Source organism: Vipera ursinii (genome assembly GCF_947247035.1).
Source record: "Vipera ursinii genome assembly, chromosome: 7".
NCBI classification, from domain to species: Eukaryota; Metazoa; Chordata; class Lepidosauria; order Squamata; family Viperidae; genus Vipera; species Vipera ursinii.
In genome coordinates, this window is record NC_139521.1 from 42,054,477 (window position 1) to 42,078,165 (window position 23,689).

Here is a 23,689-nt window from a genome sequence, read left to right on the forward strand (position 1 = left end):
TCATTTGTTTTGTCTTGAATATATATTTATACTTTTGTATTTTATTTTCCTATAAAGTATCATGATTCCTTTGGGGTTCACAATATACAAATGTCTATAAATAAATAGTAATTACACACTACAATTGACACTCACGAATGCAAGTATTCAGTGAAAGAGGGAGCAGGAGTGGTTTCCAATATTTTCTTCCTAAAATTAATGTTTCCCCCCCATGTGCTTTTTAGTCAGCCAAATTTGTATTTTTAATGTGAAATGTGGATAACTACTTAAACTCTTCATAACTGTTGATTGCATTAACTAAGCTCTGTGAAAGGCCTTTCTTAATCAAGTTCTCTATTGCAAACTTTCCTCCACTTTAGGCCTCATCTCACTATACTGAATTTACCTCCATCTTCAAAAGGCCCAAAGTTTCCTATAAAAAGAAAAGGGGAGGACGGTTGCTGTGATTGGGTGCCTCTGTATCATGTGGCTTGAGAAGTGGGGGGAGGGGAGGGGAACTCCTTTAGCTCTTTGTGAGCAGTGACAGTTAGGAGTGTTGCCTGGTGCTGGGTGATGCTGCTTGCAGGCCCTAGTTCCACCAACATCTTTCTTTCTACCCAACTGACATCATGCAGGCTGCTGAGGGGCAGCAGCTGTTTGATCCTGTCTCATTTGGAAAGGACCTCATGATAGGTGGGGTGGCAGCTGCTATTTCCAAAACAACAGTAGCACCCATTGAACGGGTGAAGCTCCTGCTCCAGGTTCAAGGCTCATCCAAACAGATCCGTGCTGATCAGCAATACAAAGGCATGATAGATTGCTTTATACGCATTCCTCAGGAGCAAGGTATGTTAGCCCTAGAAATAGTTCAATATTATGGTGGCCAAGATCCCTATGTTTTAAATCTTTCTCTGCCATGAAGACAATAAGTTAAGGGTTTTAGTTTTCTATTAGATATGTTATTTATGGGGCGGGGAAAATGCCACCATCTCCACAAGGCAACTCTTGAACCACAATTTAAGAGAACCCTTGATTAGTGGCTATATGAGTAGCACAGGCATTGTAATATTTACAGTAGATTCTCACTAGTTAGTTGGCATTACATTGTGATTTATACACAACACCCCATCTGTGAAAGGGATGGTGAAAATTATAATAAAAACATCCAGCAAAACCTAGGCTGCCTACACTTGCGTGCTTCAATTCCATTTCTCCAAAGGACAGTAATCTTAGCCTAGTGGTAATGGATTAGTTTGAGTGTACGGTATATGAATTCTTTAAGCATCAGTCATCATATTGAAACAATTCTAAATATACCTAAGCTTACCTGCCAGTTTTCAATTGAATCTTTGGGGCTTGATAGCTGGTCTGTACTTAGTATACATGGAGAAGTTATTGATAAAATATTATATAGTGATCTACTTAATTCTACAAATAACAATATAAATTTCCCATTGTCATATCCATATAACCTGATGCCATTTCTGTTTGAAAGTTAGGCCCACTAAGTACAATAAATTTTACCACCAAGTGATTTTTTTTTAGAAAACAACAACCGTGTTTTCTTCCCTTCTAAATCTTACAATCTAAATTACTGGTTGATTTTTCAAGCAGTGTCATGACAAAATTAGCAGAATGTGAATTTATTCATTTTTAAATACATTATTTAGTATATTTTTCCATTATAGAATTCAAGAAGAATATGTAAATTCGCAAGTAATATCCCATCCAGCATGTTTGACTGCAAGAAAACAATATCTTTTGCACTCAGGGAATTTTTGTGAAGTTCTGCGTGTGTCAATGTGTTTGTGTCTGTGTGTGTGTGTGTGTGTGTGTGTGTCTGTCTGTCTGTCTGTCTGTCAATGTATGCTGTGATTATATATACTTAAGTGCTTAGTGTTTTGTCTTTATGGTTTCATATTGCATTGATGATTTAAAATAATAAATCTAAAGTTATAGTAAATAATATCTAATATTTCATCTGCATGGTTGGAATATACTGAATTTGAAACATAATAAGATTTTCTTTCCATGTCTAAGCCAATAAATTACCTCCTCCCCATCTCTCTCTCACTCTCTCTCTCTTTCTCTTTGTCTTTATCTTATGTGGAATTTTAATCTAATAATTAAAATTCTAAATATTTTAGACTGTAGTCTTAGTGTGCAAACAGAATCAAACAGACTAGGTGTGAGCTGCTGCTGTTTGGGAGTAATTTGCAGCATAACAACTCCAGTAACATTTTATGGGGAAATAAATACTGGGGTACTATACAGATTTATATAGAGGTTTTAAACATCTGACAACTAAGACTTGGAATATATATGACAGACATTGTTATTCTGCTGATTGATCCTCTTGAATTTGTTGAATATAGTACTTTTTGAAAGCTGACAAATATAATTGGATAAGAGCTGCTTTTTTAGGTGAGGGAGATAAGGAATTATTAAGAATTCAAACATAAAATGCAATTATATATTTTCAATAAATATTAATAAAATATATAATGAACAATGTTGTATATTAAATATTATCACATGCTTCTTTAAAAGCCTGTAATTTTACATTGTAAGCTATTGCCACAAATAAAGCAAACTTCTTTTTACACATCTGGAGAATCAACTGCCCACAAAGAAGATTTACTCGTGGACTTTAAATCCAAAATACTTATCTATACAAAAATGGTAGTTGGATTTTAATAGCCACTAGGTCACAACTACTCTTCCCATAGTTTAAGACATTTGTCTTGCCAAGCATGAAGTGAAGAAGCTCAGAACCAATATGCTATCATTTTCAAATCAAAAGGATTCATTTGGTTTTATAGAATTTATTCATATAAACTACCTCTGCTTACTATAGTAGCTTTTTTTTTAAGCTAAAATTGAAAGCAGGGAACTTTTTGTCCCTTATCATAAATCTGTGGTGTCTGTTATTTATCTCTTTGTCTCTGGTGTAACTCACTTTTTGTTTAAGATGGGAGGAAATTATCCAGTGGTGCCAATATTTATCTTCCATGGTGAATGTTTATGGAAATGAGCTGAAACAAAATGGATTGTCACAGAAGCCAATCAGCTATATTACTGTAAACCAGACATGTCAAACTTGCAACGTCACGGGACCGTTTTGCCATTGCCGGCAATGGGGTGGGCATGGATTCCGGATGACACATCTGGCCCACGGGCCAGGAGCTTGACATCCTTGCTGTAAACCATATGAATGTCATCATATAGAACTGGCCTCATTGTAAATATTTAATCCTTACTGTGCCCAGGCTTTTGCCAAACTTGTGCTCATATTTAAACAGGTATATGGGCTTCCTAATGTTGAGAGCTATCATGGAACATCTTGGTAGACTCATGTGATAAAGTACAGTTGTAAACTGCAGTGTTCAAAACTAGTAGTCCAGAAATATTTCATATTTTGGAAATATTACACAAAATAATGTTGGTACCATCTTAGCATTAAGTCATATGGATCAACTGTTGGTTTTTTTTTTCATTTCTACTCAATTTGCCTTGCATATTTTTTACAAAGGCCCTCATAGCTGGTTTTGTTTTTTCAGCAGACTATTTGAAAGAAATGTTAAGAACAATTTCATCTTGTAATGAGCGGTTTTGTTGTAAATGAAATGGATCTCATGTAGAAAACTCTTTAATCCTGGAGCACTGGGGAACTACCAGAGGACTGGAAGAGAGCTGATGTAGTTCCCATCTTCAAAAAAGGGAAAAAAATAGATCCAGGAAACTACAGACCTATCAGCCTGACCTCAATACCTGGGAAGATTCTGGAAAAGATAATCAAACAACAAATCAGCGAACACCTTGATGCAAACAAAGTCATCACTAAAAGTCAACATGGGTTTGTCAAAAACAGATCATGCCAGACAAATCTTATTACATTCTTTGACCAAGTGACAAAATTAGTGGACCAGAGGAACGCTGTAGATATAATTTACTTGGACTTCAGTAAGGCATTTGATAAAGTAGATCACAACCTACTACTTGATAAGATAGAAAAATGTGGGTTAGATAGCATTACCACCAGATGGATTCATAGCTGGCTGACAGGCCGTACTCAGCGTGTGGTCCTCAATGGAACCACATCTACATGGAAGGAAGTGTGTAGTGGGGTGCCCCAGGGCTCTGTTCTGGGCCCAGTGCTCTTCAATATCTTCATTAATGATTTGGATGAGGGGATAGATGGGGAACTCATCAAATTTGCAGATGACACCAAGCTGGCAGGAATAGCCAATTCTCCAGAAGATAGGCTTAAGATACAGAAGGATCTGGACAGACTCGAACACTGGGCACTATCTAACAAAATGAAATTCAATGGTGAAAAAGTAAGGTTCTACATTTAGGCAGGAAAAATCAAATGCATAGGTATAGTATAGGTGGTACCTTGCTCAATAGTAGTAACTGCGAGAGGGATCTCGGAGTCTTATTAGACAATCACTTCAATATGAGCCAGCAGTGTGCTGCAGCTGCCAAAAAAGCCAACACAGTGCTAGGCTGCATTAACAGAGGGATAGAATCAAGATCAAGTGAAGTACTAATACCACTTTACAATGCTTTGGTAAGGCCACACCTGGAATACTGCATCCAGTTTTGGTCACCACAATGTAAAAAAGATGTCGAGACTCTAGAAAGGGTACAGAGAAGAGCAACCAAGATGATTAGGGGGCTGGAGGCTAAAACATATAGGGAACGGTTGCTGGAATTGGGGATGTGTAGTTTAATGAAGAGAAGGGTGAGGGTTGACATGATAGCAGTGTTCCAATATCTCAGGGGCTACCACAAAGAAAAGGGAGTCAAGCTATTCTCCAAAGCACCTGAAAGCAGGACAAGAAGCAACGAATGGAAACTAGTCAAGGAGAGAAGCAACCTAGAACTAAGGAGAAACTTCCTGACAGTTAGAACAATTAACCAGTGGAACAACCTGCCTCCAGAGGTGGTGAATGCTCCAACACTGGAGGCTTTTAAGAAGAGACTGGACAGCCATTTGCCTGAAATGGTATAGGGTTTCCTGCCTGAGCAGGGGGTTGGACTAGATGACCTCCAAGGTCCCTTCCAACTTTATATTATTATTATTATTATTATTATTATTATTATTATTATTATTATTATTATTATTATTATATAAATAAAAGTTATTATGCAATTGATGATTATATTTTAATATTGTACTTTGATGATGATGATGATCACCATTATCAAATTTACTCTATTTGCCACCCATCTTGCAGTTTGAAGCAGTTTTTACATATCTTGAACAGTGTAGGCACATTGGAGTAGTCCTGAAAAATAGCACAGAATAGATCTCAACAAATTATCAATTAATTTTGTTGCTATTTCTGATCTCATTCCTAGACCTAAGCTTCCACTGTATAGTTATCAAATGGTTAACACTGGTATAATCTATAATTTGAAAGTTAAGCATTGACTTTGGAAACAACTATGATAAGTTTTAAAGTTGTTCAGTAATAACTTAATTTTTGAAATTTATTTCAAGTGTTTAAACTTGAAATAAATTGAAAAAGTTTCAATAATAAAGTATAATCATGCAATTAAAATTATTTAAAATGAGGGACCCTATATATTTTAAAAATTTCTATTTACAGGATTTGTCAGTTTCTGGCGTGGCAATCTTGCCAATGTTATCCGATATTTCCCAACTCAAGCCCTAAACTTTGCCTTTAAGGACAAATACAAGCAGATTTTCATGTCTGGAGTTGATAAAGATACACAGGTAAGTCTGATTTAATAAAGATTTATTCCAAAAAGGTTTCCCTTGTTTTAATCTTAAGTACTGGAAATGTGGGTATTCTTTTGGATGATTATAGGCGTTGTATAGATCAGGGGTGTCAAACTGCTGGCCTGTGGGCCGGTTGCATCATGCGGAAGCTGCGTCCACCCCAGTTCTGGCAATGAGAAAAAAGTTGTGATACATCGCGACAAGTCATATGAGGCAACAAGTTTGACACCCATGGATTTTGTTGTTGGCTATTACTGGTGTAAGCATCTCCTGAGTTGACTAACATGAGTCATGCTGACCTGTGATTGTCTTTTCCTGCAGCCCTTTGTGCCAACCAAATACCTTTGTTGAAGGATCCCTTGAAACTATAGGGAAGGGTTAGGAAAGGAGAATTATTGAAAGTTAATTTTATTCCTATCATCAGCAGGATCCTCCACTGGATTTGAACCTAGCTTCTTTTTCTGGAATCCTGTTTAGGATTCAAACCATTGACATTTGCATAAAAATGCAAAATACATTTAATGAAGGATTAATTCAATGGTCACATGAGGAAATGCTGAGTCTTATTGCTTGTAATGCCTCCACTTAAGACCCACTATTTATTTTTTCAGTGTTCTACTATTTGTTGTATTAAAGCAGCAATACTCAATCATTTCTAGATGTGTTGAAATGTCAACAAGCTAGAAATCCCAGGTAGCATACTTGCTGACCACTTGAAAATGAAGGAAGGAAATTTGTGAGAAAGTATGTAGGCATGAGTATCCAACAAAAATGGGATCAGAACTCCAGTTAGTCTTATGCAGTCTCATAACTTGAAATGTTTATGCTGTGACATCTATCATCCCCAGCCCAGGTTGTAAATTCCAACAACTGTAGTCCAAATGTATCTGGAAAATGTTTGCTTTGGCCAGGTTATATTAAGCAAACAAATTTCAGCATTATCTAATTGTCTGAAACCTGATTGACCAATCACTTGAAGGTATGGATGCTTTTGGAAATAATTATCTGCATTAATATAGATTATTGGCTGTTGCTTCCCCTATAATGTCATTTCAATCTGTAAATATTTAAATGAATATATTTTGAAAAGGCACCTAACAACACCATTCCATTCCTTAGGAAGTAGTAATAAAAAGAAATAATTTTAATCTACTGTACAATTGTGCAGTATAATAGTGGGAAGTAATTTGCTTTCCAAATATTTTAGATTTCATATTTCATTTTAATGTAATTAATGTAATGTAATTTTAAACCACTGGGAATCTTGATTAAATTATGCTGATATAAATACAGTAAATAAATTCTTAGTTATTTTTTAAAAGTTATATGGTGGAGAATAGAGAGAAAGTATACAAAGTTTTGTATCTAATGAGCTCATCAATCTTTGAGGAAAGGATATTTTTTAAAAGATGTATGTTTATTTACATAAGTGCTCTAAATGTATGAATAAGATTAATGTCATGGAGAATTAAAACTCCCTTTCACCAGCAGGCAATTTGTCTATATTTATTTTAATATCTTCTGAATTAGCAAATACCTATTTCACATTTAAGGTTCTTTTATTTATGAGCACTTGCAAATGAGCTTATTTAGTCTTCCATATTTTATATTACATGTTCATCTTCTGTCAACTTGAGACAAGTTAATTCTTGAATTACAGGTAATCCCCGAGTTACGAATGCTCGTTCAAAGTTATGTGATGAGCGACTCCCAAAATTATGAGTATTGCAGCACCACAGCAGTTGTTTGTCCTTACAAGCAACCGCAGTGGCTCTGCAACACTCACCCGGCTTATTCCCTCCCCGCCCCCGCCGCAGGTCTGTCTAGGCACCAGGCCTTCAGTACTCACCCTGTGAAGATGGAGAATCTTTGCTTTCTTGGCTGCTCCAGGCTTCGGTGTCTTTGCAGAGAATGGAGGCCTAAAATAACACAAGATGACATGAGATCAGTGGAGCGAGATCTCACACTATTGTTCTCACGTGATCTCATGGTTCTTTAGGCCTCTGTTCTCTGCAACAGAGAACCAAACTGAAGCCGGGGGACACTTTAACATGACTCCAGAAGCTGGATTGGGGCTCCAGAGGCCTGGAAAAGGCCTCTGCTGCCTGGATCTTTGGCTGCAGAGAATGGAAAAGGCCTCCGGAGCCTGGATCAGGCCGCGCGGAGCCACAAAATCACTACACGACCATGGATTCAGCCTCCGGAAGCTTGGAAAAGGCCTCCAGAGCCCAGATCGGGCCGTGGGGGTCACAAAAGTGCTCCACAGCCATGGATTTGGGCTCTGGAGGCTTGGAAAATGCCTCTGGAGCCCGGATAGGGCCTTGGGGGGGACACAAAATTGCTCTGCAGCCATCGATCCAGGTTCTGGAGGCCTTTTCCAGACCTCTGGAGCCCACCAGATCGGGCCACGGAGGACTGTGAACGTGTCCCCTGGCCTCAGATCGGAACGGCAACAGGAACCGCAGCAGAGGAAACAGACCTTTTTCAGGTGAGTCTCGTGCGGCAGGAAGAAAGGGGGAAGCATGAGGTATCTTACTGGATTAGGGGGGCCTTGGGGGTCTGTTCCATCACTAGGCCGTCCATGGCCTTCCCTACCCTGAGATACCTCATGTTTACTTAATGAGCCATGTGCATTTTAACAAGCAAGAGAGTGATCTTGCTAAAGGAACAAGATTTACTCTACGGGTTTTTGAGTTATGAGTGGAATGGGCAGGCTCCATTACACTCATAACTCAAGGACTTCCTGCATTATGCCAGAGAACATATTTTTTAAAAATACCTTGTGGCACCGTCTCTTTCCAGTGAACAGAACTCTTGATTCCTATATGAACATGCCCATGCTATTTTCTTGGCAACAACACAGAAGCAATTTACCATTGACTTCTTACAAAATGCTTTTCTGATTTCTGGGCTGATTGGCAGCCCTTAGTTTTCTCTTGATCTCAGATTTAAGTACATGCAGAGCTTACACTGCTTAGCTTTTGAGATCAGCCAAGTTTCCATTTACTCCATAATATAAGAATGAAAACTAAAATAACTAAACTGCAGCGCATAAATGAAATCACTGAACGCTATATTTTAACAAGCTATATGTATAATTGCAAAACTACCACACTCATTTGAATTAAATAACAGTTGTCTTGTTTAACAGCATAAATGAAACCTACATTTGAATCTAAAATTGTAAATGCAGTACTTTTCAAAAATGTTAATCAGGAATACTTCAAAACAAGTAAGCAACTAGATTATTTACACTTTAATACATAAGGTTCAGGATGGTTTCTTTAAGAAAATGTGTTATAAGGTAAAAGCCGTGTTACCTACACTCCAAATTATTTGGGGCACCATTTTCTATTTACAGCAATTGGCATAGATTGGAGTGAGAGGATATTGTGAGTATGTATAATTAGTAATTTTTCCACCCAAACTCCCTAAAAAATTGGTAATTTGCTTTTATTAGTATTTGATCATATATAAAATCAATGTCATCTCAACATTAGTTTACAATAGTTGAGATATTCATCAGGGAAAAAAGGGCTTGAAGGCAACAACTTGGATTGTTTTTAAATTTTGCCTTGTAAACCGCCCTGAGTCCTTTGGGAATAGGGCGGTATATAAACCGAATAAATAAATAAATAAATAAACTTTAATTCTGAACAGAGCACACTATTTCTATTACAGTTTGCAAGATGGTTCGTTTCAAATCTGGCTGCTGGTGGAGCAGCTGGGGCTACTTCATTGTGTGTAGTATATCCCCTGGACTTTGCACGAACTCGATTGGGTGCTGACATTGGCAAAGGTAAGGTGCTCCATATTAAAAATATTTTAAAGATGTGTTCACCTGGCTATTTTAATTTATATGCTCTACTATCAATATTCAAGACATAATCAAAACTTATATTTTAAACTTTGAATTGTTTGTGCATAAAGCTTATTAGATAAAGCACATTTAGCTTTTACTTTCTTCAACAACCAAGGGTTTGTTGTCACTGTGAGTTATGGGGGGGCACGAAAGGAGGCTAAGAAGTTCACAACTATGCATTTTGTTTAATTGTTTTCCCACTATTAAGTATTCTGTGGCAAATTGCTCTGGACTTGGAGATTCCATGGAATACTATATTTACTATATTAAATTTGAATGACTTAGTGCCAGTCACTTTGAAAATGAAAGATATTATCCAAATATAACTTAGTTGCCTCATTTACACGTTATGTAAAAATATCACAGGATATTTGTTTTTAAGAAAACCAAACATTCTAAGAAAAAAAAACATGATTAATTTGGGAATAGCTGGTTTGAATTTGTTTTATGGCTTGTTTCATTTTGGCTTATTACATCTGAGCAATAAATGGGATTGAGTGGTTGTGGAAAAAGTGATTATCGAGCCTGGTTTGGTTTGGTTTAAGGCTTGGTGTTCTTTCAATCATTGGTATTCTTTTTTTCTTTTATCTGTAATTTACCCTGTAGTTCAGACATGTCAAACACAAGCCCCAGGGGCCGGATCCGGCCCACGAAGTGGCTTCATGTGGCCCGCGAAGCCATCCTGGAAACAGTGAGGGAACAGCCCCCACTGCCTTGGCCCTGGCCCAGAGACCCTCCTTCTGCCAGAGACCCTCAGATCTGTCCCACTGCTGCCTGGGCCCCCATAGGCACCCTTGATGCGAAAGATGTAGAGCTGGCCATGCCCACCCAGTAGGCCACGCCCACCCAGGCCATACCCACCCGTCCCCCTGAGGGCAACTTCAATGCTGATGCGGCCCTCAATGAAATTGAGCTTGACACCCCTGCTGTAGTTGGTTGTCCTTGAAATTGGATTAAATAAATGAATAAATTCTGAATTACCTCTAATTTGTTTTTGTGCTCAACATGTTTCTTTTGGAAATTGGCAGAACAGATGGAATAAACAGACCACAAATTGACCAAACAAATTATAGTTACTTGATTCATCTACAAAATTAACTCTTATTTCTCATCATATTTTGCAATCTGTCCAGATAGAGAGAGAAACATCTATGAGGAAATTGTTTATAAAATGACTACTGGGGATTTTTTGTTTTTACTTATGTTTCAAGTATTTTAACATGTTTTTGAAAATTTGCTTTTTTACTTCATTTTTAAGGTCCCTCTGAGAGACAATTCAAAGGTCTAGCTGACTGTATTGCTAAAATTGCCAGAAAAGATGGAATTACAGGTCTATACCAAGGATTTGGTGTTTCAGTACAGGGAATTATTGTATATCGGGCATCTTATTTTGGATGTTATGACACCATAAAAGTAAGTTTTTTGAACTTTTCCCCCAAAAATATTGAGTATTGATATGCTATATTTATTATACATGTTTTATATGATAATTTATGTAAAATATACAGCCTTATTTTATTCCTTTGCCACCCTGGAGTCAATCTGTTCCACCATGTTCTATCTGGGCTGACGTTTTCTGTCTTGTGTATAAGTTCTACATGAGATATTCTACATTCCTATTTCCTAAGAGAATTCAATAGCTTGTTATACTGTAGTTGGCACAACTGAAAGACTTTCGATAATCACATCTATTAATCAATTATTCACATTTTGACTTCTTTTTCATTTTCTTTGGCTTTTTCACTTATTCAAGGTACACCAGCACTAATTTCTCATGTTCCCCAGACTTTTCTAAAATCAGCTTGAATTTCTGATATTTCCCTTTGAGTATATGATCTAAACTAAGTTGAAGAATCATAAACATTATTTTGTAAGTAAGGATATTATGTGATGGTTTGCAGGTTTTGTTAAATCTGTATTTGGCATATGGTATGTAGACTAGCATCTTCCAATCTCTTAGTCTCTGGATTGTTTTCCATATTTGCTGGCATATAGTTAAAATTGGTTTAATTCTTCCGTTGCTGCTTGTCATACTTTTATAGATATTTTGTGATTTCCTCTAGCCTTTTGATTTGGTAACAACTGGAGAGCTGATCTAACTAATTCTGCTCTAGAGGTTCTTCTAAAGCAGGGGTTTCCAACTGGGGGTGCGAGGCGATATTCCAGGGGGTGAGAAAACTTGAGTTTTCAAAATTATAGTGTATATGCATAATTCGTTGCCATTATTTCGAACTTTTGTAAGGGGTCCGAGAATATATCAGAAGCATTCTAGGGGTACGTGGTATAGAAGTTGATTCAACCTTTGAAATGACTCTTGATGAATATTTATTTTTATTTAAACTAAAATTAGGCAAGATTATTGCATTTGGATAAATGTGATTTTAGATGTGGTCTCACCAGTGGACCGCAGTTTACCATCTGGGCATCTAGTTATATTGCATCTTAGTTTTTCATATGAAATATTCTTCCTGTTTATTTGTCTGACACTCTAAAACAGGGGTGTCAAACTCAATTTTGTTGAGGGCCGCATCAGCATTATGGTTGTCCTCAAAGGGTCAGTTGCTGTCCCTTTCTCTTCCTCAGGCTTGCCCCACAGAAGCCTATCCTATCCTATCCTATCCTCTTCTCTCTCTCAGGTTTGCCCCACTGACATCTTTCCTCTTCTTCCTATTGCCTTCTCCCACTCACTCCTCCTTCCCGCCGAAACCCCTCCCTTTATATCTTCTCCTCCCCCATGTGTTCAGTCACTGCCCAGCTTGCCTTTTCATGCAGTGCTCATCAGCTGGAGCTGCATGCACTGATTCTGGGATCCCCGCCAAGCACCAGGAGCCTAGCAGCTCCAGCTGACTCTTCCGCTGAAGACTGCATGCAGCTCCTGGCCACCCCCTTGGCCGCCGGAAGCACCAATCAGCTGGAGCTGCGCATGCTGATCCCGGGGCCTCAGCAGAGTCCCAGCAATACCGCAGCTCCAGCAAGCTTTCTGGTACTGCCGCTGCTTCAGCTCACTCTCCTCACACACACTACATACTCAATCACCTCCTCCTACTAGTTTGATTTCAGGCCAGATCTAAACACATCATGGCCAGATGTGGCCCGTGGGCCTTGAGTTTGACATGTGTGCTCTAAAACATAAAGATGAAAAATATTGTAAATTACTTCAATAATGTAAAATGATTCATCAAAATATTCTGAACAGATAGAAAACTTTTCTATGGAAAAAGTTCATTCATTCATGACTTTATTCTTGCTTAAATTTAAATATTTGAAGACAAGTCAATGACTAATTTTTCTTTTCCCTTCCTAGGGACTGCTACCAAATCCTAAAGAAACCCCATTCCTTTTATCTTTTGCAATTGCTCAAGTGGTGACAGTATTTTCTGGGATTCTCTCATATCCATTTGACACTGTCAGAAGACGCATGATGATGCAGGTAAGCAGTTCATCTAGAAAACATGTGAGTGTCCTTGTGACTGTCTGGGCTACATCATTCTGTTTTGATACTACTTGTTTCATATCTCTCTTCTTTAATCAGAAAATGTGATTTTAGAATATAATGCTAAATCAATCCACTGGTCTATCTAATTCCATATGGTCTGGTTATTTGAGCAACAGTTCTTCAGAATCTCAGCTAGTAGTCTTTTCTACACATACAGAGATTCTGGAACCTTCTCCAAGCAAGTATTCTGTTACTAAGTAGCCTCTGTATAAAACATACCCATTGGTCTATACCCTGCATGCAATTACAATTTCAAATGGGAATATTGGTATTTATAACCTAGCTATGATTTCTAGACAATTTTGACATAGTTAACATTGAAATTGCAAAATAAAATATGGTGTTCTGGCAGTTATTAGATTCTTTATCAACAGTGTTGGGATAAAAGCAATAGGAGTAAACATTAGTAAATAATACATTTTATTGAATTGGTAAATTCCGTCCTCAATATTTTTTGTATACGTTTGAAGTATTTGAAAGAGGGACTAAGCTGGCATGAATGATTCATAATACATAAATACTTAAATTTTAATAAAATCTGTTTTTGTAAAAGAAAAAAGAACAGGACTGTCTTTTTTAGTTCATTTATTTACTATAGAGCCAACATTTAAAGCATCTTAATATACATTGCAGAATTATAATCACCTGGTGCAAAATCATAGAACATAGAATGACAGAGTTAGAAGGGACCTGGAGGTCATCTAATCCAATCGCCAGCTCGAGCAGGAGAGTCTATACTATTTCAGACAAGTGGCTGTCCAGTGTCTTTTTAAAAGCTTCCAGTGATGGGGCACCCACAAGTTCTGAAGGCAAGCCATTCCACTGGTTGATTGTTCTCACCATTAGGAAATTTCTCCTTAGTTCTCAGTTGCTTCTCTTCTTGATTAGTTCCCATCCACTGTTTCTTATCTTGCCTTCTGGTTCTTTGGAAAATAGGTTGACTGTCTTCTTTGTGGCAGCTCCTCAAATAATTGCATTTATATCAACAGAAATTTAGGAGAATCTAGAATTCAGTCAATCTCAGACTGATATTTACTGATAATGAGAAACCTCAAAGTGCAAATTCAGTAAAGAACATTGCACCAAAACCTGACATTTAAAAACTAGCAGTCTTTAAAATATCATTTGAAGTGACCTCATTTAAGTCTGAACTTTACAGGAAACTTTATGGGAAAATCATTTTAAGTGTAGTAGCAGAGACCTACATCAGGAAAATATTTTCTCATTAAGTTCTTAGCAGTCGCAACGTTTGAGGTAATATAGCTATAATTTGATAAAACAAATATTACAGAATAAGTATTTACTATATATCAAGTGTATATAGTTTGCACTAACTGGTTATATTTAAATGTTTTTTGAATTCAGAGTGGAGAGACTGAACGTCAGTATAAAGGAACCATTGACTGCTTTGTCAAGATATATGGCCAGGAAGGAATAAAGGCCTTTTTTCGTGGGGCTTTTTCAAATGTTCTTCGTGGGACAGGAGGTGCCTTGGTGCTAGTCCTTTATGACAAAATCAAGGAATTCCTTCATATTGATCCTTCAATAGGCTCAGCATCCGACTAAAGGCACTGATGATCTATTTTACTTGCATTGCACATGTAGAGATAAAACCTTATTGTTTTGAATATTGGTTTATTAATGAGTATTCCACTTTGTAACAAGTCAATAGTATTTAATGTTATGATTTTAAAGCAATTTAAAGGTTACATTTACTTAGTTTTTACTTTCAAAAGACTTCTGCCTATTATTTCATTTTCCTTGAGTTATTGTCTTTACCTTCAAAATCACGAAACCTGGATTTCATCTTGAAGACAAGCGATTCTTTAGGAGGGAGAGAAAAACATTGAATTGCCTAGCCAAAGATGTCTATCATAGTTAATTTAATTTATTTTAATTTTATATTGGATTGTTTTTAAATTTTGCCTTGTAAACCGCCCTGAGTCCTTTGGGAATAGGGCGGTATATAAACTAAACTAAACTAAATAAATAAATAAATAAATAAATAAATAAATAAATAAATAAATAAATAAATAAATAGTTGATAAATGAGCTTGGATTGGAATCCAGTTTGCTCCAATCCAAACCCAGTAGTTTAAACTTTTTTTATTAGCAAGAAATAAGAGCTTTTCCAGGCAAAGCTAAACAAAATTTAGACAGCTTATAGCCCTAGTTAGTGCAAATTTATTCAGATTATTTTGTTCAACAGTTTGAATTAAGGGTGTCTTGGAATGAATGTACTGTAATGTTCTTCAGCAAAGTAATAATAGGAGTTTCTTGCTAGGAAACTGTTTTCCTTAATCTTTTCCAGTATCACAGAAGGGGGGAAAAATGTGTATTGAAGCAAAAGCTAGGTATGTTCAGGTAAAGGAATCTAATACTATGTAAGAATCTCAGTTATGTCTTTCCAAAGCAATAAATTAACTCTGTGTAATAAAAGTCATCAGTGTAAAACAGGTAGTAAAGATTATAATCTCTAAATCTATTATTCTTTAATGATATTGTTAGTAGGATGTACATTGTAGAAATGAAAGCCACAGTGAGCCTTTTGTCAGATACCCTCAAGGTGATTTACAACAGAAAGCAATAAAATGTAATAAACAGAGAAAAAGACAGTAAATCAGAACAAGAGAGAGAAAGAGAAAATTAAAATCTAAAAATCATAGGAAATTAAAAGGATTATTCTCTGTTAAGAATCTACTAGTAAATCTATAAGGCTATTGAAAAAGAATATATTTCACCAATGCTAAAAAAAGGTTTCTGAGCAGATATAAAGAAATCTGCAGAGAAAGCTTGATGTTTGTGTCACCAAAGTCATTTCAATAACATCCTGCTTAATGTCCATTTATGCTGGTCTCAAAAAAAGGGGATTCAGAAGATTTTATGAAAAGAATAAAGAACATTTTTAAGTAGTTAACTGAGCCTCTAAAGTTTAAAACTTAAAACATTTAAAATCTGTTGATGATACCCATTGAAGAAAATATCTTACTGTTACCTTCTGCACCAGATTTTTCAGCAACAAATATCCGGAAAAAATTAGCCTGGATATTAATAGAATAGATTAATTGAATCAGACTTGATGAGAGAACTGCCAGAAAAGATTCCTTAAATTCTTAGCCAAATATTAGGAAATAACATTAATTTGGTCAATTTCATCCATACATTTTAGTAAACTCCCTTATGTAGAGTTATGTAGGAAAATTATATAGACCCAAATAATCAGGCTAAGCATTACCTCTATATCAAATAGGAAGAATAATACTGCAGAACTCAATCTAATAAAGGCTGGGATTATTTTCTTCTAAATTTAGTATGAAAATCTCAGCCCTCGTTCGGAGAGCAGGGAACAAAGCAACCGAAATGAGCGCCAAGTCCTCAGGGAAAGGTTTATTGTCGACCAATAGCAAATCCAAGGAAATCAAAGCCAGCGTTGGCTGCTACCCGCAACCAATGCTGTTAAATACTTGTTGAACGCAAACGCCCACACCCCACCCAACTGCACCCATATCCGCCCATCCCACACTTAAAGACCGTCCCTCCCCGGAAACTCCTTTCGATTCCTGTCCTGGCACCCGGCACCCTCCATCACCCAGGTAAGCCCCCTCCCAAAACCCTGACCCACCATCATGTATCACCCCCGCACCTCTCCCCTGGGCCAGCGCCACCTGCCCCCGTTCCCCAGATACCTCCCCGCCCTGCCACGGACCCTGGGTACGTAAGCCTGTCGGGCTCTCAGCCGCGCCAGCCGGTCCACAAGCCACAACCCTTCGTCCCACACACAGGTTGGTGGGAGGCAGAAAGCGACTCCCCGCGGGCCTGCCGAGGCCGAGTCCTTCCACTGGCTCCGGCGTCGCCTCGGTTGCAGGCCCCCCGGCAGACTCAGGCCCATGCCCCGACGAGGCCGCGGGGCCTGCCGGTACTGAGTGGGCCAAATGGGCCGTTCTGCGCATGCGCGCGTTTCCACAGCAACATCAGACTCGTGCGCACGCGCGCGGCTCCCAGCTGGCCATGCATCCCCTCGTCACCGCTGCTGCTACTCCAGCGAAGGGCGAGGTGCAGGAGCCGCCCACCCCAGGTCAGGCTCGCCAGGGAGAGGGGTGGAGTGCAGGTGGCTCAAGGCGAGGGTTTGGGGGTGCAGCACCGGTCATCGGGGCCCTGCTGAATGTCACGGGGCGCGACAAAAATTATGTAGCATTACAACTGGGATGTCTGATTTCTAATTCCAACATCATGTTGTTAGCTGCGAAGTCGTGTCCGACCCATCGCGACCCTATGGACAATGTTCCTCCAGGCCTTCCTGTCCTCTACCATCTTCTGGAGTCCATTTAAGCTCACGCCTACAGCTTCAGTGACTCCATCCAGCCACCTCATTCTCTGTCGTCCCCTTCTTCTATTGCCCTCGATCTTTCCCAGCATTAGGCTCTTCTCCAGTGAGTCCTTCCTTCTCATTAGGTGGCCAAAGTATTTGAGTTTTAGCTTCAGGATCTGGCCTTCTAAAGAGCAGTCAGGGTTTATCTCCTCTAGGACTGACCGGTTTGATCGCCTTGCAGTCCAAGGGACTCGCAGGAGTCTTCTCCAGCACCAGAGTTCAAAGGCCTCAATTCTTTGGCGCTCAGCCTTTCTTATGGTCCAACTTTCACTGCCATACATTGCAACTGGGAAGACCATAGCCTTGACTATACGCACTTTTGTTGACAGGGTGATGTCTCTGCTTTTTAGTGTGCTGTCTAGATTTGCCATGGCTTTCCTCCCCAGGAGCAAGCGTCTTTTAATTTCTTGGCTACAGTCCCCATCTGCAGTGATCTTGGAGCCCAGGAAAATAAAATCTGTCACTACCTCCATTTCTTCCCCATCTATTTGCCAGGAATTGAGAGGGCCAGATGCCATGATCTTGGTTTTCTTAATGTTAAGTTTCAACCCAAGTTTTGCACTCTCCTTCTTCACCCGCAACAAGAGGCTCTTTAGTTCTTCTTCACTTTCTGCCATTAGAGTGGTATCATCTGCGTATCTTAGGTTGTTGATATTTCTTCCGGCAATCTTAATTCCAACTTTTGATTCATCTAGCCCTGCCTTTCTCATGATGTGCTCTGCATATAAGTTAAATAGGCAGGGTGACAGTATACAGCCTTGCCGGACTCCTTTCCCAATTTTGAACCAATCAGTGGTTCCGTGTCCAGTTCTCACTGTTGCTTCTTGACCCGCATATAGGTTTCTCAAGAGACAAATAAGATGGTCTGGTACTCCCATCTCTTTAAGAACTTGCCACAGTTTGTTATGATCCACACAATCAAAGGCTTTAGCATAGTCAATGAAGCAGAAGTAGATGTTTTTCTGGAACTCCCTAGCTTTCTCCATGATCCAGCGTATGTTGGCAATTTGATCTCTAGTTCCTCTGCCTCTTCGAAATCCTGCCTGTACTTCTGGTAGTTCTCGATCCACATACTGCTGAAGTCTAGCTTGTAGGATTTTAAGCATGACTTTACTAGCATGAGAAATGAGTGCAATGGTGCGATAGTTTGAACATTCTTTGGCACTGCCTTTCTTTGGAATTGGAATGTAAACTGATCTTTTCCAATCCTGTGGCCACTGTTGAGTTTTCCAAATTTGCTGGCAAATTGAGTGTAGCACTTTTACTGCACTGTCTTTTAAGATTTTGAATAGCTCAGCTGGAATACTGTCACCTCCACTAGCTTTGTTGTTGCTCAGCTTTTCTAAGGCCCACTTCACTTCACATTCTAGGATGTCTGGCTCGAGGTCAGTGACCAACTCATTGTGATAGCAACATCATATAGGATAGCAATGAGGAAAGAAAATCTTGATTGTTTGATAGAAAAGTCACATATGCCAGTCAACAAGCTTACAGAAAATCTTCATGCATCACTTGCATTCTCAAAGATCAAATGCCTGTCATAATAACATGCTCTTGTTTGCTCCCTGAAAGTATGCTTGAGGAAGGCATGTAGAGGAACTTTTGTCAACCACAACAGCTGAAGAGTGCTTTGAAGTCATTTTTTGAAACTGGCCACAGGGTGTCTTCAGGGAAGATAGTTTACAAACAAGTACTTCTGTTAAATTGGTTACAAGCAGCATCTTGCTGGTGCCATATTAAAAATAAACAACACTGTGAGACAGTAATTGATTGATTTGAAAAAAGAACTTTACCCTTAACCAGGCAGAGATATCACAAACTTGATGTTAAAATGCATTCACAAATGTGCTTGATTTACACAATAATCTTAATTATAATAATCCATGGATTATAGATTACAGTAGCTATACACAATATGCTAAATCAGAATATATGTAGTTTTAGTTTATTGTGTGTTAACCCTATGAATCTCTTGCTGCCAAAACCATAACTGGAAACTAAGGTTCAGTTCACACATTCCATTAAGTCATGGTTTGTTGAATAAAATCAATTGTTGGATTTTGTGCTACATCCTTTTATATGACAAAGAAGGACTGCATTCACATAGGGTAAAATATTCTTTTTATTCCAAACTTTGTTGAAAGAAATAATTGATTAGTTTTATATATAGATAGTCCTCACTTAACAAAAGTAACTGGGACCAGAATTTTTGTCACTAAGTTATGCTATTACATGACTGTTGCTTAGCAAAGGCAGTTCAGGCACGGATACATTTTTAAAATTCTTTAAATATGTTAAGCATTTAATGCTACAAATAAGAGTAAATTTTATTTAAAAGTGAACTGCCTGTTCTAGGCTATAGAAATCCAGATGTTGAATAATTTGCCAAGAGCAGCAAAGAATTAGATAGAATTTGCTATATCTCGTTGTGGCTCAGAAGTTATAGCCCCAGTAAATAAGAGCTTATTTCTTAGTACAACAGATTGGAGTGCAAAGGTCCAAAATGATGTATGTTCAGTTGGTATATGCCTCTCTAGGATTAAGATAACATTTTGACTAAACCTTGACTCCTCCAAGTAGCATCATTCTTAGGGTATATGTATTCATTTAGGAAGAAGCAACATTTCTTCTGATGTTGGATATATTACACAACACAATTGAACAAACAATCCAGACAATGTAGATTTAATTTATGAAAATATTGCAAACTTGAACTGGCAATACAAAGAATTAGCACTTTAAGTAAATCAAAAGTTGGATTCAGAGCCAAATGCAGGTACCGTAAGTCTTCAAATTACAACAATTGGGACCAGAATTTCTGTTCCTAAGTGAAGCTGTTGTTAAGTGAATCACACTCAATTTTACAATCATTTTTGCCACAGTTGTTAAATGAATGTGGTTCAAGAACATGGAAGAATACTTCAAACTGACAGGAGGGAAGTTCAAAAGTAACAGTGTCAATGTCCAGCTCGAGAATCCAAATAAAACTCTAGGATCCAAGTTTCATCCTTGACAATTAGAAAGTATTACTTCACAGAAAGAGTAGTGGAAGCTTGGAATCTACTTCCAGCAGAGAGAGAGGGTTAGTCAACAGTACCTGAAACATGTTTGGTATAAATGCATGTCTACATCCAACAAAAATTAAAAATAAGTAATAAAATCAAAATAATTAAAATATTTAACAGAAAAACTCCTATAGACTCGATGCACCACTGGGTCTTTTTTTACCATCAGCTTTCTATGTTTTATCAGGATTTTTTTTGTCAAAGAATGCTCAGAACGGAGTTCTGGCACCTTTTTTGGATGGAACATTATAAGGTAGGCAAGGTGGGTTGTATGACGTGTGAGTTCTGGCACCTTTTTCTTTTACAAAAAAAAGCACTGATGTTTATAAATATAAACTGGTTGCCAAGAGTCCAAATTGTGATAATGTAAGCAAAGGGGGGGAGTGACAACCATAACTTTGAGGATGGATCATAAGCCACTTTTTCCAAGGCTATTGCAACTTCATCATTAAATGAATGGTTGTAAGTCAAAGACTATTGTTGTTGTTGTTAGTTGCGAAGTCGTGTCCGACCCATCGCGACCCTATGGACAACGTTCCTCCAGGCCTTCCTGTCCTCTACCATCTTCTGGAGTCCATTTAAGCTCACGCCTACTGCTTCAGTGACTCCATCCAGCCACCTCATTCTCTGTCGTCCCCTTCTTCTACTGCCCTCAATCTTTCCCAGCATTAGGCTCTTCTCCAGTGAGTCCTTCCTTCTCATTAGGTGGCCAAAGTATTTGAGTTTTAGCTTCAGGATCTGGCCTTCTAAAGAGCAGTCAGGGTTGATCTCCTCTAGGACTGACCGGTTTGATCGCCTTGCAGTCCAAGGGACTCACAGGAGTCTTCTCCAGCACCATAGTTCAAAGGCTTCAATTCTTTGGCGCTCAGCCTTTCTTATGGTCCAGCTTTCACTGCCATACATTGCAACTGGGAAGACCATAGCCTTGACTATACGCACTTTTGTTGACAGGGTGATGTCTCTGCTTTTTAGTGTGCTGTCTAGATTTGCCATGGCTTTCCTCCCAAGGAGCAAGCGTCTTTTAATTTCTTGGCTACAGTCCCCATCTGCAGTGATCTTGGAGCCCAGGAAAATAAAATCTGTCACTACCTCCATTTCTTCCCCATCTATTTGCCAGGAATTGAGAGGGCCAGATGCCATGATCTTGGTTTTCTTAATGTTTAGTTTCAACCCAACATTTGCACTCTCCTTCTTCACTCGCAACAAGAGGCTCTTTAGTTCCTCTTCACTTTCTGCCATTAGAGTGGTATCAAAGTCAAAGACTACCTGTATACAAAAACAATTTCCATTTTGGAAAGCTATTTACTGCAAAGGATCAGAAAAACAGAATCTCAAACAAACTACTGACAGCTGTGGGTTATCAGCGGTAACAGCCTTCTGCCTGTCCCCAGTCTATTTGCTGCACTACACAAGGGAAAGATGGCTGATGGGAGAATATTGTATTTTCACAAAATAATTTGCACCAATTGCAGTTGCACCAATTGTGGAAACCTAGAGAACACATTTAAATACTGCAAGACATTCCCATTGACACTCAATGGAAGCAAAAGTTGAACTTTGAAGAAGCTCAGGAAGAGTATTTGGTATATTTGAAATATGTTGGTGGAACACTCCTGAGAATATTGGGGACAGCCCAAAAAAGTCCTGATAGACTATCAAACAAGTCAATCCAGAATTCTCGCTTGAGGCCCACATCAACATAAATTATCTTATTTCAGACATAGTATGCAAAGACTTAGTTCCCTAGAGGGGACTGTAATGCTGAGAAAGGAGAAAGGAAAGACAACCAAGCAGAAAAGTAGATTGACTCAGTTACAATGCACCACTGGAAGTTCTGAAAGATCAGGCAAGAGACAGATTGCCCTGGAGAAAATCTATTTATGTGGTCACTAAGAATTGATATCCACTTGATAATACATAATTGTCAGAGTACATATTCTGTACTCATGTCTTGTATATGCTCATTTACAAGATAATTGTTTCATTGTACTGTTTTTATTCTTTGTATATTTTTTAATTCTTTTGGTTGTGGGCCACCCAGTTTGGTTTTAAGATAGGCAGCTATCCCAATTATTTATATTTTATTTCTTATTCTGACACCTGTACTATTCATCTTTAGCAATCTGTTCTTTTGATGTTGGTTTCATATTTCTTTCCTGGGTTCTATTCAATCCGGGAATCGGGGATGTAAAATACAAAGGAAGTAACATATTTATAGGATGTTAATCATTTTGGGCCTTATAACTGCAAACTGTCCTGTAATCGCATTCCGCGCTTCTCCTGCTCTGGACCTCCGTGACGGTACTTCAGAAGAGGTCCTCCGAGGGCGAAAAGCCAGCAGCCGCAGTTCCGGATTTTGGCCCTTAGAGGGCGACGGAGACAAGCCTCTTTCGCGCTCTTCTCCCCCGGATTCCAGATCTTTCTCGAACTCCGGGAGGCTACCCGAGGAGGCGCGGAAACTGCCGAAGTTCAACTCGGAATTTCGCGGCGTCCTCGTAGGTAGGGCTCTCAGCCGCGCCTGCGCAGAGGAGAGAAAGTGCCGGTTGACGGTCGTTGCTCCGCAGTGAGAAGAACGAACGAGCGAGCGAACGAGTCGCCGAAGGTGCCGCCTCCCCGCCGCCAGCGCTGTCCCTGCGAGGGCCCGCCGCGGTAACGCGGAGGGAGAGCCGAGGAAGAAAGCGGACCGCACCCGCCGCAGTCATGTCGGTGGTGGGCATCGACCTGGGCTTTCAGAACTGCTACATCGCGGTGGCGCGAAGGGGCGGCATCGAGACCATCGCCAATGAGTACAGCGACCGCTGCACCCCGTGAGTCTTTGCCTTCCAAACGTGCTTTGGGCAATAGCCGCCTCCTCCTCCTCCTCTCTAGGGCGATTAACGGCGGCTCGTGCGCTTTCCGTTGGCTCCTGCCCTGCTAGCCTCCGCCTCGTGAAACCTTTTAAGGAGCTTTCCCCCCCGGACCGGTGCTACTCCGCCTACCTGGAAATTATTAGGTTGGGAAAGGCCGGTTAGAATTAGAAAGCTTCTCCTTCTCTCTCTCTCTCTCTCTCTCTCTCTCTCTCTCTCTCTCTCCTCTCTCTCCCTCCCTCCCTCCCTCTCCCTCTCCCTCTCCCTCTCTCCCCCTCTCCCCCTCTCCCTCTCTCCCTCCCTCCCTCCCTCTCTCCCTC

At 39.2% G+C, this 23,689-nt stretch overlaps 2 protein-coding genes across 2 annotated transcripts in view; both read left to right on the top strand.

Annotated features, from left to right (window-relative positions):
• Positions 1-608: 608 nt before the first annotated feature.
• Positions 609-14,655, top strand: SLC25A31 (solute carrier family 25 member 31; the record flags this gene model as incomplete). The annotated part of the gene is made up of 6 exons (XM_083368013.1): positions 609-825; positions 5,598-5,725; positions 9,413-9,530; positions 10,852-11,006; positions 12,898-13,023; positions 14,455-14,655. The coding sequence occupies 6 exons, from the start codon at positions 609-611 to the stop codon at positions 14,653-14,655; spliced, it is 945 nt and encodes a 314-aa protein (XP_083224139.1).
• Positions 14,656-22,903: 8,248 nt separating this feature from the next.
• Positions 22,904-23,689, top strand: part of HSPA4L (heat shock protein family A (Hsp70) member 4 like) — a 38,509-nt gene continuing 37,723 nt past the window's right edge. The window contains exon 1 of the mRNA XM_083367373.1: positions 22,904-23,330. Coding sequence (XP_083223499.1) covers positions 23,224-23,330 — 107 coding nt within the window. The 5' untranslated portion in view covers positions 22,904-23,223. The remainder of the gene's footprint in view (positions 23,331-23,689) is intronic.